Source organism: Pan troglodytes, chromosome 10, assembly GCF_028858775.2.
Source record: "Pan troglodytes isolate AG18354 chromosome 10, NHGRI_mPanTro3-v2.0_pri, whole genome shotgun sequence".
Classification (NCBI taxonomy): domain Eukaryota; kingdom Metazoa; phylum Chordata; class Mammalia; order Primates; family Hominidae; genus Pan; species Pan troglodytes.
Genome location: NC_072408.2, coordinates 19,263,691 through 19,278,945, shown reverse-complemented (window position 1 = coordinate 19,278,945; position 15,255 = coordinate 19,263,691). Strand labels below are relative to the sequence as shown.

Below are 15,255 nucleotides of genomic sequence, written 5' to 3'. Positions count from 1 at the left end.
TCAAGGAAGGCATCTTAGAAAAATGGTATTTAAGATTGGGTGTTGTGCCAGTGCGCTGGCTCACACCTGTAATCCCAGCACTTTGGGAGGCCAATGTGGGCGTATCACGAGGTCAGGAGTTCGAGACCAGCCTGGCCAACATGGTGAAACCCCGTCTCTACTAAAAATACAAAAATTAGCTGGGCGTGGTGGCGGGCGCCTGTAATCCCAGCTACTCAGGAGGCTGAGGCAAGAGAATCGTTTGAACCCGGGAGGTGGAGGTTGCAGTGAGCCAAGATCGTGCCATTGTACTCCAACCTGGGCGACAGGGCGAGACTCCATCTCAAAAAAAAAGAAAAAAAAGACTGGGTGTTGATCAATGAATAGTGTTCATCATGTAGATAATTGGAGAAATTGCATTTTTGGCAGAGGGAATATAGTGTTCAAAAGCAGAAAAGAGTGAAACAGGCACCTCTGGGAAACTCCATGTAATGGGACTGCCAAAATACAGGCTCTGTTGAGGGGTGTCAGCAAGAGATAACATAGATAAAGGTACAATCATGGAGGACTATGCTTTTCTTCTAAAGAGCCTAGACAATATTAACAATGGAGAGTGGAGAGTCACTGAAAATTTCAAGAAAAAGACTAGCATGGTCAAGCAATACAGAAGTTGTAAAGCCAGTGGGTTGGAGGTGATAAACTTATAGGCAGGGAAATCTGTTAGATTGACTGCTTTCAAACTTCTTCTGATCGCATCAAGAGGAATACAGAGATTTGAGCTCATGCATTTAAAAAGGTGTCACACAACACTTAAATATTTACCCATATTATATAGAACACTTTCTGACATTTTCTGTTTTATTTTTTCAAAGCTGGTTGTAACCCACTAAATCATTCTCACCATTTACGAATGACTTGCAGCCTGTAATTTAAAAAGGAAGCGATTAGAGTTTAGGCAGAAGATGATAAAGATCTAAATCATGAGGAGGAGGAGTGGGGGTGGCAGGGAGAGAACAGATTTTGGAGTTGTTTCAGAAGTAGAATAAAGAGGAATTGGTAACCACTTAGATATAGTTGATAAGTTTAAGTTGACCCACAGGTACCTCACTGAGTGACTGGAGTCATTAAATGGGATATATAGCAGGAACTGAAAACCAAAGTACCATACCACATCTTGGCTGCAGATGTAATGTTTGATTGATGTGATGTTTAATTTACATTAAATGCCTTTAGGCAGGCGTGTACTTTGCCACAAGCCCCATCACTTTTTATTATCTTATACTAGATGACTTCATTTATGGTGTCTTTACCCCTGGAATCTAGGAGAAATGACTGATCATGGTGACAGTGAGTTCAGTTTGTGATATGTTGCCTGAGAGGTACTCATGGAATATCCCACTGAAGCTCTTCAGGAAGTTGATTATAAGGAACTGTGGCTCAGAAGAGAGATTTGGTGCTCTTTAGTTTATTGATAATAATGAAAGCTGTGACAGTAGATAGAATCTCCCAGGACAGTAAGAAGAGGAGGAAAATAGTAGGTGATAGATAGAAATCTCTCTGGGAAGCACCTGCACTTAAGATGCAGGCAGAAGAGAATGAAGCCAACAAAGGAAGCAGAGAAAGAATAATCAGAAATAGTAAAATTAAGAGAGTGGTATCTTGGAAGAATATTGATCAGACTTTTTTTTAAAGAGAAGACAGGAGCCAGCAGTATTGTGTAAAGAGGTTAGTGAAACGAATATATTGAATATGGCAAATAGTAGAACTTTGACTGTTGACAGAAAAGTTTCAGTGCAGTGGTGAGGGTGGAAGTCTGATTTCAGGGAGTTTATGGTGTGACCCAGAGACTAGAGATTGAGGGTAGTGAATGTAAACTTTTCTTTCCTGAAGCTTGGCATTGCAAAGGAATGTTAGGGGACTAAAAAGGAATGAAAAGATGAGACGGTTGTTCTCAAGGACTAAAAAGAGTCTATGCTTCAGATTCCACAGACTAAATTTGTAAATGATAATCCCTACATATTATGTAACTTAGAGATGTCATTTTCACGCATTTCTTTCATATAATCTGTCAGGGGATGAGTTTAGCTATATGGATGGGAGATTTGAGGTAAGATGAACCAGGAGGAAGTTTTTTAAAGGATCTGCAACTGTGAGATAAAATTTAACTGTTCAGAATGGAAGAATTTTCCCTCTGAATAGAGACAGTAATGCTCTAATTTCAATAAGCTCACTTTCCGTCTACCTCTGATATTGATGCCCTCTGCTTCTTAAAGCCTCAGGTAGCTCAGGGATCCAGGGAAGGTGAATCCCTGGGGTGGTGTCCTCTTCTGGCAATCTGGCCTTTCTTTGTGAGTCCTCCAGTAATCAGGTATTAAAGACCTTATGTTCCTTGGTCTCAGGCAACTAGACAGCCTGAAGGCCAGCAGCATAGGGGATTTGAGAGCTGAGGCTTATCTTTAGCTTCCAGTTTTCATTCATCAGGCCTAAATGTCACTATTCAAATCTAAAATCTAACATGTGCTCAGAGCTGATTTTGGCTTCTTCACCATTCCAGGTAAAACATTTGATGACTTTTCTAGGTTTATCCCTTCTGGTCATAAATTTTTTCCCGAAATCTTGGAATACCGTTGTTCATTTGTATGGTATATAGAATGAAGTAGAATGGATTTTATCTGTTTATTTATTTAAAGCTTCTTAATGGTGTTTAAATCTGTACTTCATTTACCATCTTTGTTTCTATCTGTTTACAATTACACTTTCCAACCTATTGTTTTATTTCTGTCTTCACTTAAGGGTAGTTCATTTTGATTCCTAATGATGACATTTATTTCATATGTCTTCAGGGCGTGGTATGTATGTATTCATAAAAAAGAAAAGTGTTTATGAATTATCTTCATTAGGCTTATAGCTTCACATCCTATTAGCAAGCCCTCTTTTGATTACTATTTTGAATATACAGTTGTTTTTCTATTAAATAACCATACTGCATTCTTCATTGTAGATCCGACTGAAGAACCAGCACCACAGGCCACCAATACAGTTGGTTCTGTTATTGGCGTAATTGTCACCATTTTTGTGTCTGGAACTATATACTTTATCTGCCAGAGGATGTTGTGTCCACGTATGAAGGGAGATGGGGAAACTATGACTAATGACTATGTAGTTCATGGACCAGCTTCTGTGCCTCTTGGTTATGTGCCACACCCAAGTTCTTTGTCAGGATCTCTTCCAGGTGAGTCAGGATGGATCCATTGAGAATCAAGTCTTTGGTCCTGCAAGACTGCCAGTTTTCATTGTGGAAAAGAATACTACCTAGAGTCTGTCTGAAACCATATTACTCTGAGTTTAAACAATTATAAGGACAAACGTTCTTTTTTACTATTAGCACCTTCTCTTTACACAGAAGGCCTTAGATATGGTTTGGTAGAAATTGTCAAAGCATATAAAGCGAATACATATGCAAGCTCTAAGCCTCTCTGACTGCAATTCTGGATGCATGCTACGGAAGGTGAATCAGCCAGTCATTTAGTGAAAGAGTTGTAAACCACAGGTTAAGTTCACCACCAGGGAACTCTAGTACTATGGAGCCCATGAATAAAAGGAGGCCAAAAATTATATAAGATTCCCTTCAGCCAACAAAGATTTGTAAATAGCTGGATGATAGAAGGGAGAATATGTCTTAAGTTTTCTCCTGACTTCATGTGCTAATAGGGGACAAAGGGCTAGTTTAGGCATAGCTGAGTAGCCAGAAGTTTTAAGCTTGGGTAGGCCGTGTTGCTCTAGGGAACTGACCTTCTTTTTAATGTTTTCTGGTGCCCTTAGTTAAAAGACACCTTCCTTTTAATGAATATGGAGAAGGCGGTGCCTTGCAAAAACCCTCTGAAAATAGGAACTTACTATGGGTGTAACTCTTAAGTAGACAAACATGGTTTTTAAACTGTTAATGGTAATGTTTCTTTATTGCCATACCTATTTTCAGTTAGTGGAATTTGGGAAGCTTCTTGGAAAAAAATAGAATTTTTTCTTTAGCACTGGTAGTTTTGATTCTAGCAACATTTATATTCATTAGATGAAAAAATATTCTTTCATATGTTGTTTGTGCCCTAAAAATGTTTTTTTGTTTTCTTTTGAGCAAGTCTGGTATTTAATATGCCCTGCCTCACAACCTCTACCCTTTACAATCCTTTCAAATCCTCCAAGAGGTTGAAAAGCCCTTATTTTAAATAGCTCTGCTTCTACCAGGGGAGGGAGAAGGTGGGAGCTATTCTTGGCCTTGTTCTAGGCCAGCTCTTTCAATGGGAGCATTGACTTCTAGAAAACGTTCATTTCCTTTCTCCATTAAATGTTTTCAATTATGGGAAAAGAGTGTAAGTTAATTTAAAATCAGACTACTTCACTGTTGATATTTGTAATCCTACTGTTGAATGAAATTGCTTGATACATTTTTATATATCTTACTCATCTTCAGTTTTTAACCTCCTTTTATTTTAGGAATGTCTCGAGGTAAATCAATGATCAGCTCCCTCAGTATCATGGGGGGAAGCAGTGGACCCCCCTATGACCGAGCCCATGTTACAGGAGCATCATCAAGTAGTTCTTCAAGCACCAAAGGCACTTACTTCCCTGCAGTAAGTAGTCTGTTTTCCTTTGAATGCAACATACATAAGATCTTAGATTTTTTAACTCATTTAAATGTGGGTGATCAGTGATAGTAATGTAAAAGTAGTTTTTGAATGTAAAATTTAGGCATAAAAGGCTCAAAGGATTTACCACACACCACCATGCATGCTTATAAATCTTTTAAGTTACTGTGTAGTAATCAGAATACTTGAAAGCACTGGGCATTAATTTCACATTTCAAGTAAAAGTAGAACTACTGAATGGTACCTATTGAGGGATTAGGGCCTTCATTTTATGACTTCCCAAAAGAGGAAGCACACCTGGAATTTCTCCTAAATCAATAATTTTTCTCTAAATACTTACAATTTTAAATAACCAGGACCTAAATGTACTGACCAATGATTTTTAGGTTACAGATTTTCGTTTTTGTCACTTTGCACTTTTTAGCCATGATGAGGTCTTAGGGAATGAGGAAGCCATAGTCCCAAAGTACTGTTTGAGGTCAATTCTTTGGAAAAGAAGAATTGTGCTAATAGTGTATTGTAAAGAAACACTAATAGAGATGAAGGAAGAAAAGTTGAAAGAAAGTCTGATAGTTTCTATGTTGTTATTTTTTTCTTTTAGATTTTGAACCCTCCACCATCCCCAGCCACAGAGCGATCACATTACACTATGGAATTTGGATATTCTTCAAACAGTCCTTCCACTCATAGATCATACAGGTAATACACATCCTTCTCTAAAATAAGGTGCAGTATTTATTGAAAGTGTTTTAGTTGTGGACCTGATGTAGCCCCAAATGAGTAGACGATGGTCACCAGAGAGAGACTAGGCATCTTATCTTGGTAGTACTGACATTGCCTCTACCACAAATCCTTTCCTTTCAGGACATTATACTTTTTAAAAAATTTTTTGAGATGGATTTCGCTCTTGTTGCCCAGGCTGGAGTGTAATGGCATGATCTCAGCTCACTGCAACCTCCGCCTCCCAGGTTCAAGCGATTCTCCTGCCTCAGCCTCTCTAATAGCTGGGATTACAGACCTGCGCTACCACGCCCAGCTAATTTTGTATTTTTAGTAGAAACGTGGTTTCACCATGTTGGCCAGGCTGGTCTCGAACTCCTGATCTCAGGTGATCCGCCTACCTTGGCCTCCCAAAGTGCTGGGATTACAGGTGTGAGCCACCACACCTGGCCTATACTTTTTTTTTTTTTTTAAGAGAGTCACAAATGCTGGCTTTTATAATAATAAAATACAGCCTCAGGCTTTGGCAGTATTCTAAGGAGGAATTACCCACCAAAGTGACTGGTTTCAAAATAGTTTGATATTCTAAGAATGAAATATTGGGATAAGATTGGTTCATAGAATTGAGAGTTTAAAACAGCAACATACTCAGAGCACAGAATTTTAGAAAAGTTGAGAGAAATGTAAGTTCAGCCATTGCTTGCATATGCTATTACAATTTGGAGTGAAAGATTTCTCATGTAGTTGCATGGAATAAAGAAAGATTGAAATAAATAAAGTGTATTTGTAAGCCAAAAAAGAGAAAATTATTCCTTTTTGCTAATTCATGAGTCTATAAAGTGTGTTGAGCAGGTCAAGTACCGTTGTGTCAGCTTCCACTTCTATGTTCCTTGAAAGGCCAACAGACCATCAGTAGCTTGAGAGTTTCTGTCTACACACTGAAGTGCTCAGGGTTCATGGGCATCCCTCAAGTGCCTGTTATCTTCTAGATAATCTTTTCTATCTTCTATCCTCTCTAGATAATCTTCTATTATCTTTCCTAGCATTTCAGTCAAATTGGCCTGATACGACCTCATCCATGTGTAGAAATGAAGAGGAAACCACTTAAAGTATCTCACTCAGAATTCTCATTTCAGCTTAGATAAGACTGAAATAGCCTTGGCTGTGAACTGATTGTTTTAATGATATGTTGTAATGTTGCTTTCCCTGCCACAAGTTTCTTCTTCTAGGAAGCCAAAACAGAAAAAGCAGAAGCCTGAAAATTGAGAAAGGAGAAAGATACAAAATTTTATTTTTTAAAAGTAATGTCCTTAATTCAAATTGACTAAGGCACTCATCAGAATAAACACGATTGCATAAAAAACTATTCTTGCTTAACTATTTTCCGTATAAGCCCAATTGCTGTTTCCTCTGAGTCAAAACTTACATCATTTGTTGAGATTTTGGTTTAAACTGGGACATGAAAAAATTTTATTAATTCAGTTTGTTTTCTTTTTTTTTTTTCATGAAAATAGAAGTATTTGGACTTTTAAATGTTGACCTTAGAAATTTCACCAAGGATTGACACCTGATTGGACAAAGAGTTAAACAAAACAAACTGTGACATCATGTCAGTATTAATAGTAAAAGCCTTTGAGAACTCACTCATTGGGTCACATAACTTTTGGTCTCTGGCAGCCTTGCACCCTTTTTATTTTTATTTTTATTTTTTTTGAGACAGGGTCTTGCTCTGTCACCCAGGCTGGAGTGCAGGGGCGCAATCACAGCTTACTGCAGTCTCCACCTCCCGGGCTTAAGCAGTCCTCCTGCCTCAGCCACCCAAGTAGCTGGGACTACAGGTGTGTGTCACCACGCCTGGCTAGCTTTTTTTTATTTTTTGTAGAGACGGGGTCTTGCTATGGTGCCCAGGCTGGTTTCTTTCTTTCTTTCTTTTTAAAAGACTAATCAAATGCAGTAGTAAGAAGGGGAGACAGAGTAGAACAAGGAATTTGATCTGTGACTGTGAACAATCTGGCAGCCATTTCTTTTGAAGCAAGCCAAGTGATATCAAATGGTTTGTATCCTGGGTTCCTGGGATATATTACCTTGTGGTGCTCTTTATCACTAGGTGTTTTACGAATCGTTGTATCAGTTTTTAACTTGGTTTTCCCCTTCTCTTGTAGTCACTTTGATGAGAAAGCTTATGAAAAAATCTTTGGGATAAATTTAAGATCAGCTTTACCATATTTAGAATAAACAGGTATAAGAAGTTAAAAATAGAAGTAGGAATGACAGAAAAGCCAGAACTTAGGTCAGATCTTATTTTCACTAGTATGTTTCTCTCTTTCCAATGCCTTTTTCTTTAGTTAGCAGTGCTACAAACCTAACAACTGTATGTCACTTGTAAAGATAAACAAGTGTAAGAAATAAACTAGGCCTCTGAAATATACATTAGAAAATTCACTGACCCTTTATGGGCATTTAAATTTTATCATTTTGATGTTTAAAGCTGCTCTTATGAGAGGTACTTACCTATACACAGGGAATGAAAACCGTTTCCTCCAACCACAGCAATTTCCCTTTGCTAAGGTAACAACAATGGAATACTTAATGCCCCTGAGGCTGTCTACCAAAATCCAGCCTGGACTGTACAGAAATTGTACAGAATTGTACAGAAGAAAGAAATGAAGACTTCAGATGTCATTAAATTAATTATTCATCAGGTTAATTTTGGAGTAAAGAATGTTGAGGGAATGCTGACATGTTTGAGTAGTGTAAAATATGTAAAAACCGATTCTTCCCATGGGCCATGAAACTGCAGAACAAATTTGAATAGTCATTTTTTATTCTGTGATACAGTTTAACTTGAAGGTGTAAGAGCACAACCAGAGGCTAGATTGAATTCACCTCTGCATTCCCATCCTGTTCATTTTCACTTGCCACTTTCTTATTTGCAAATAAGAAAGTACCTGCTATTTTCTTCAGTGAATCTGCCATTGAAAATTGCCTCTTGGTCTGTGTAAATTTAAATTGCAGTAGCTTATTGTTTTCATAGCGTAGTTGACATCTAATACCTCTATTCTGAGAGGGGAAATCTTTTTTTTTTTGTAAAACTAACTGCTTCTCTTTATTTTCTCCTTATACCAGCTACAGGCCATATAGCTACCGGCACTTTGCACCCCCCACCACACCCTGCAGCACAGATGTTTGTGACAGTGACTATGCTCCTAGTCGGAGAATGACCTCAGTGGCAACAGCCAAGGGCTATACCAGTGACTTAAACTATGATTCAGAACCTGTGCCCCCACCTCCCACACCCCGAAGCCAATACTTGTCAGCAGAGGAGAACTATGAAAGCTGCCCACCTTCTCCATACACAGAGAGGAGCTATTCTCATCACCTCTACCCACCGCCACCCTCTCCCTGTACAGACTCCTCCTGAGGAGGGGCCCTCCTCCTCTGACTGCCTCCAACGTAAAAATGTAAATATAAATTTGGTTGAGATCTGGAGGGGGGGAGGGAGCTATTAGAGAAGGATGAGGCAGACCATGTACAGTTAAAATTATAAAATGGGGTAGGGAATACTGGAGATATTTGTACAGAAGAAAAGGATATTTATATATTTTCTTAAAACAGCAGATTTGCTGCTTGTGCCATAAAAGTTTGTATAAAAAAAATTTGTACTAAAAGTTTTATTTTTGCAAACTAAATACACAAAGCATGCCTTAAACCCAGTGAAGCAACTGAGTACAAAGGAAACAGGAATAATAAAGGCATCATTGACCAGGAATATCTGGGCTTTATTGATACCAAAAATAAAAAAGAGGAAGAAGAAAAATTAAGTCCAGCTCAGAGCAGCAAACCATAGATACATGGATGTAGCCAGATAGCCTTCAGTTAACTAACATTTGAGGGCCAACAAGTAAGAAATGATGAAAGGAAAAAAAAGCAATTAATACTAACCTTGGACGAAGGGCTTTGTTTTCTCTAGGAATCCAACAGTGTTAGTGAGGAAAGTAGATATTTCTAAAAACCCATTCTGGGTGTTGCTGTTGTAGGAGAGATCAGCCCTCTGGTAAGATGCCATGAAGCTGTGTGTGTGTGCAAGTCTCTGTCCCTACCTTTAGAATCCATACCTCTGTCAAAATGAATTTTTTTCTCTAGGTATGTTTACCTTGCTGCCTCCTCCAGCAACTTGGTAAGTCATTTTGCTAAGATACCATGATTTTTTTAAGCTGAAGCATTGACTAAATGGAATTTTCTAAATTAAAGTTGATTTTAATATTTCTTCTAGCTCCATTCCCCAGTAGGCTTAGCTCTTCAATTTGACTGCTGTTTTTGCATAATGATCAAAAGTTAGACATATTATTTCTCTTCTTCCAAGATTGTTTTAATGCTCATTAAAATGTCTTTTTACAACACATATAGACAATGTTTAAGAATTAAAAATTTAACCATTATGTTTTTGTTGTAAATCATATATCCTTGCACTACTTTCAGCATATATCACAGTACGAAATCATTTATATATATATATATATATATTTTGTTTGTTTGTTTGTTTTCTGAGTAAAACATTTAAATATGTTCTGGTTAGAGACAATCTATTTAAAAAGATTTTTTTCTTATTAGGATTTTCCCTATATTAACAGTTTGTGACGTTTTCATGTTCTTTAGACCGGTTTTTCTCAGAATAATGTCTACATACATACCTCTTCTAATGTGTGACATGAATTTAATATCTTTCTGTTACCCACTGTGAATGTTAGGCTGTTTTCAAATTATCCACAAATTATTCTTGTAATCACCTCATATTTTTATGTGGGTCCTCTCTTACCCATTATGGATTAAGATAGTTTAACAAATTTAACAATGAGGATTAAATGAGAAGGCAAACTGTTAACTTCTCAGCTGTCAGAATTTGGGTGGAAGGGAATAATGGAAGCCTCTTTTGTGATCTGCCTGACCTGCTGTCACGTATGGTACTGGGGCTGCTACATCTTCAGCTATCAGGGCTGACCTGTGGAATGATTCTAGCACTTGCTCTGCCACCTTGCCAGAAGTTCGTTTCCTGCTTTTTACACATGTGTAGCACTTCTCTGCTAAAATTGAATGGTTTTAAACTAATGTATTTTTAGCTTAAGAGGTGTTGGTCAGTTAATTATTGATTTTTTTTTTTTCTTTTTTAATTCTGTCTTGCCAAGGCCTCTCTGGGTTTCAGGGCCCAAGAGAAAACAGTGGAAGAAAGGATTCAGAATTTTGGCAAGGGTGAAGTAACTGTTCATGCAAGTTAAAAATACCTAAGTAAAGTTTTTGAAGATAAAATTGTGGTTTCAGAATAATGCTGATTGTTGGAGACTGTAAGAATCAGGTGCACTTGATTTTGCATATAAGCAAATGGTAAATCTATCAGAGTCCTAAAACAGACAAGCATGAACTCTTCCCGTTGCTGGAACTAAGTGCCCACAGTGTCAGACAAAATGGACATTGAACTTGGATTCTGTGATACACAGGGCACTTGATGCTTAAATGAAGATGGAAAGGTTAGCAATACCTGGGTGTCAGTTAGAATTTGAGAATTCTATATGTTTACATATTTAAATGTGCATCTTGATCTGGTGGACTTCCCATGTGGAGACTTGCACTCTAATTAACTAAGAAGAATATTGCCTTGTTGGATCTCAGTCCACGTGCTTGCACTGCGATGGCAATGGCCTCTTCTTCAAAATACTAATTTGTGTGCCAATTTGTTTAAAATTATTTGAAGGCAGTTCAGCCTAATCTCAGTGTTCTCTTTCTGGGGTAGATGAGATGGATTCTTAATATTTCGGGGAGTACTTTTTAATGAGAGAATTGTCAAATTTGGAAAGATTCATTGAGCCTTACGTTACATGGACAGTTAAGCTTAAGTAAACTGTATATTGATTATTAAACACAAGCTGTAATTGGAAAAGTTGAGAGGAAAAACATGAGACCACAAATTAGGGGGAAAAAAGAAAAGGGATTTTTAAATTTGGTATATTAAATTCATTGTCCGAGGGGGAAAATGAATAATGTTTCATTAGATTCCTTATATGCAAAAGTATTTATTTTGAACATGTGTCCTAAAATATATGCACTAACTGATGTGATTAAAATTGTCCAAGAAATAAACTTGAGCATAACATACTTTGTGTGCACCACAGTAAGCTATTCTGCATTGAAGTGGTCTTTTATAACTAAGGCCTGGACTTGGCTCCAACAGAGTCGTGGTCTTCTGAATAGTGACTTAAGGAGTTTTGTTTGCTTAAGTCAGATAATAGCACATTCACAGGGAAAAAAAGAGAGTTGGTGGATAGAATTTTCTGACTATTAATTTTTCTTCCATGAAATTTTATTATGCCTTTGGCACTTTCTGCCACTCTTACAGCATATCACAAGATGTCTGTTTAGCAGAAGATTGTGTAGTTACTTTAATTTTAATATAAAAATAGCTTGTGATACATTACCAAGAGATCTCTGATTCTTTAGTAAGTTTGAGAACACCTATTCTACAGAGATGATAGGTACTTAGAAATGAAGACTTTAAAGTACATTTTAATCTAATAAAGGCCAGTAATTGGGGGAAGGGGCTTTGAGCAGTACAATTTTAAGATGATTTTGAGGGTTGTATTTCTTTATCACTTAAAAATACCCTAAAGTCAGTAATTTATATGAAGGAAACTCATTCATTATTGAAGGTATTAAAAATAGCCATCATCTGTATTAGGTAGCAGTTTTGGAGGATCATCTTTTTCTTTTGCTATAAAGCCCTATTAATGAAGAATACTTCAGTAGAGTTAATAGCTGTAGCTTACCTAGTGTGTTAATGAAGTGTGTTTATTTATGTGACTTGATACCAGTAGTCATAATAGAGACTGAAGAGGTATGCGTTAAGCACGCCTACTTCTATGCAGTAAACAGGCTGCAGCTGCCTAGATTAGATTCTTAGAAATGTCATATTTTGAATTGTTTTATTTCTTGTAGGGGAAGCTTTGTCCCACTTCATTCATTTGCATGCCATAGGAATTACATATTGGTTATCATTACATATCTAACAAGATTCAGAAACAAAAATCTTGGACTTTTCACATCTGAAATATGTCAGCTCTTAATAAATGTGTGGTGCTTAAGTCTACATATGGCATCCATAGTTGATCTAGAGTATGGATATGAGTGTGTTGACCAGTTATCAGTAGGTGGACAAATATTTGGGCATCTACAGATGAGACTATGCACTAAGTGTGGACTGAGTCCTAAAGAAGCTTATAGTCAGGTGTTGTTTAAAACATTATCAGAATTCTTAAACCCAAGGAATTTAATTTTATTTGGTATTTCTTAAGCCTAAAATGAACCAAGAGAAAGATGATTTTAGAAAGTACTTGTAGTGCATGTGTGGCTTCTGACTTTTGGGATGGCACCATTTTATAATAGTTTCAAAATTTAGCTTTTGAAATTCTCAACATTTTATGGTAGAAGACTTTGGACCTCAAGTATAAAATTATACGTTTATAATTTTTTTTTAAATTTAAATTATAAGTATTGTGAATTCACACTCTCAGGCTATTGTCTGACTTGATCTATGTCTCATAAAGCCTGTACCTGAGTGGAGTGGAAGGTGGAGTCTTACGTTAATCAGTTACTGACTCTACCCTCACCCTCTTTCAATTGAGGTAAACTTTGCTGTTTTTCTTTTTCATAAAGCATTCTTAAATTGTTGAGTTTATTGCTGAAAAAAATCTCCATGACTTTACAGATAGAATTACAAACTAAATGATTTCTTGTATTTAGAAGCAGAGTACAGACCTAACAAACTGTTAGATTATCCACCATCACTTAGGGTTTGCCCAAAAGCAACACCAAAGAATTACAGACAACATGCTTTTGCTTAACTGTCCATTTTGGTTGTTTTGTTTTTTAATCAAATATAAGCAGGATGGGCGATAGAGATATATTTATATATAGATACATATTCTATATATCTAATGCCTAAATATGGGTATTAAAGGGAAAATTTTAAAAGTCTGATTAAATCCAATATTACATGAAATTAAATACATGGATTAGTAAGGAAAAATGTTAAAAAGTAGAGAGGATACCAAGAAGATTAAACTGGACTAGCCTTATTTGCAAGTGAAGGATCTGGTGCTGCTTTCAGATGTTTATCTTTTATTTTTTTCCCTTAAGCTTTAATCTTCGTCATTGTCTTAAAGTCAACTGGTGTTTCTTGTTCATCGACTTTGGTACGATGGTGCTTTGCAAGGATGTATTTATGTTATAATGGCCAACATTTGGTCAGCCCTTGTCCACTTATTCACTTCCCTCCTTTTGTAAAATAAGTGCTTTAATTATAAACTGTATAAAAATACCTTGTATAAACCCCTTTTTTGATTATTACAATAAATAAGCTGAATTGTAACAAATGAAATGTTGATTTTTGTAATAAAACAGTGGAAAAGTAAAAGTGTCTGTCCTTTCTTTTCAGCAAGAAATTAAGACAGTAGCTGGTTGTCCTTCGCTGTGATGTAAATAAGACTGTTTCAGACACAAAACCCAGCTTTATTGTTAGCATTTTAAATAATACTCTGCCAGTACACCTATAGCCCCAGCTACTTGGAAGACTGAAGTGGGAGGATCACTTAAGCTGGGGAGGTTGAGGCTGCAGTAAGACTCGTGATTGCCCCACTTGCACAGCAGCCTTGGGCTACAGGGTGAAATCCTGTCTCTAAATCAGTCAATCAGCCAATCAGTCTCTGCAAGAGAGATTTACGAAGGGCTGTTGCTTAGTTCAGTGCTGGCAGCATTTGTGTTTGGGAACAAGAATAAGAAATAGCCTGTGCTTCAGAACTGCTCTTGTTTTCAGTAAACTGGAAGGAGTTCTAGTATGGACTCTGAGCACTTCCCTCTTTTCCAAGATCTTAAATTAGCTTATAAAATGCACATTGCTTTCCTGGTGAAGAGCCCAGTGTGATGTGATGATTCTTTTTCTGTGAGGGTAGGACATAGTAAAATCCAGTGAAATACCAGGTCTCTGCTTGATACTGAGCTTACTAGTTTGATAGGAAGGGAGGAAAGCTGCTTTTTTATTTTGCAGTATTTGAGCCCAAATACCAGTTAAAGGGAAACCAAGTTTTAAAATGTTTTTCCTTAGCCAATGCCCTCAAGTAAGTGAACTTACCTTGGTCTTTGCTGACTCCTCCCATTCTTTTTCCTGGAAGGAAAACAGAAACACGTTGTGCCATTCCCAGTTAAATGAAAGAAAGAAAAGGCAGAAGATTGGTTTGCCTGATGGAAAGGCAATCTCACGAATGGGGAAACACTGCAAACTGTTTTGGGTCCTTCTTTCCCCAGATAGGTTTTCAGCTAAGTAAATAATTAAGTAGTTTTCATTTTAATTCGTTGCCTTGTATATGATTGCATTGTTTCTATAAATTTAATTCAAATGACGAATTACTGTCCTCAGATCTCTGGTTCCATCCATTTATATCATTATGTAATCTGCACAGTCCCCCCTCCCACAGAAAATCTGCTTGAGATTTGCATTTGCAAATTCATATTTAGTCAACATACAAAACCAGTCTTCTCCAATATGGAAGTTAAAATGAAGGATAATTTTATTAACATTCTAGCCTGCATTTACTGTGTACCAGGCACTGTGCTGCCTTTCCTCGCCTCCCGCCCTCTGACTTAAAATAATCAAAGATTGCCAGCTGTCGTAGCTTGAGCCTGTAAGCTACTCGGGAAGCTGAGGCGGGAAGATCTTTTGAGGTCAGGAGTTTGAGACTAACCTGGTCAATAGAGAAACCCCTGTCTCTAGAATAAAAAGAATAATAAAGTGATGAATGACCAGGCTTGACAGGAAATGCCCAATTTGAGTATGAAAAGTTCCACTGCAAAATTTTGATTAGAAATGGGT

At 37.1% G+C, this 15,255-nt stretch overlaps 1 protein-coding gene across 5 annotated transcripts in view; it reads left to right on the top strand.

Moving 5' to 3' along the window:
• The window catches only part of LRP6 (LDL receptor related protein 6), a 150,027-nt gene extending 136,224 nt beyond the window's left edge, over window positions 1-13,803 (top strand). For 2 of the 5 annotated variants that reach the window (XM_009424870.5, XM_001152103.7), the window contains 4 exons: window positions 2,981-3,211; window positions 4,471-4,607; window positions 5,224-5,321; window positions 8,469-9,243. In XM_009424870.5, coding sequence (XP_009423145.1) covers window positions 2,981-3,211; window positions 4,471-4,607; window positions 5,224-5,321; window positions 8,469-8,763 — 761 coding nt within the window. In that variant the 3' untranslated portion in view covers window positions 8,764-9,243. Of the gene's footprint in view, window positions 1-2,980; window positions 3,212-4,470; window positions 4,608-5,223; window positions 5,322-7,281; window positions 7,491-8,468; window positions 9,244-9,485; window positions 9,782-10,525 lie in introns of those variants that run through there. The other 3 variants (XR_673283.5, XM_024347693.3, XM_063786352.1) reach the window with 3 other exon arrangements.
• The last annotated feature ends 1,452 nt before the right edge of the window (window positions 13,804-15,255 follow it).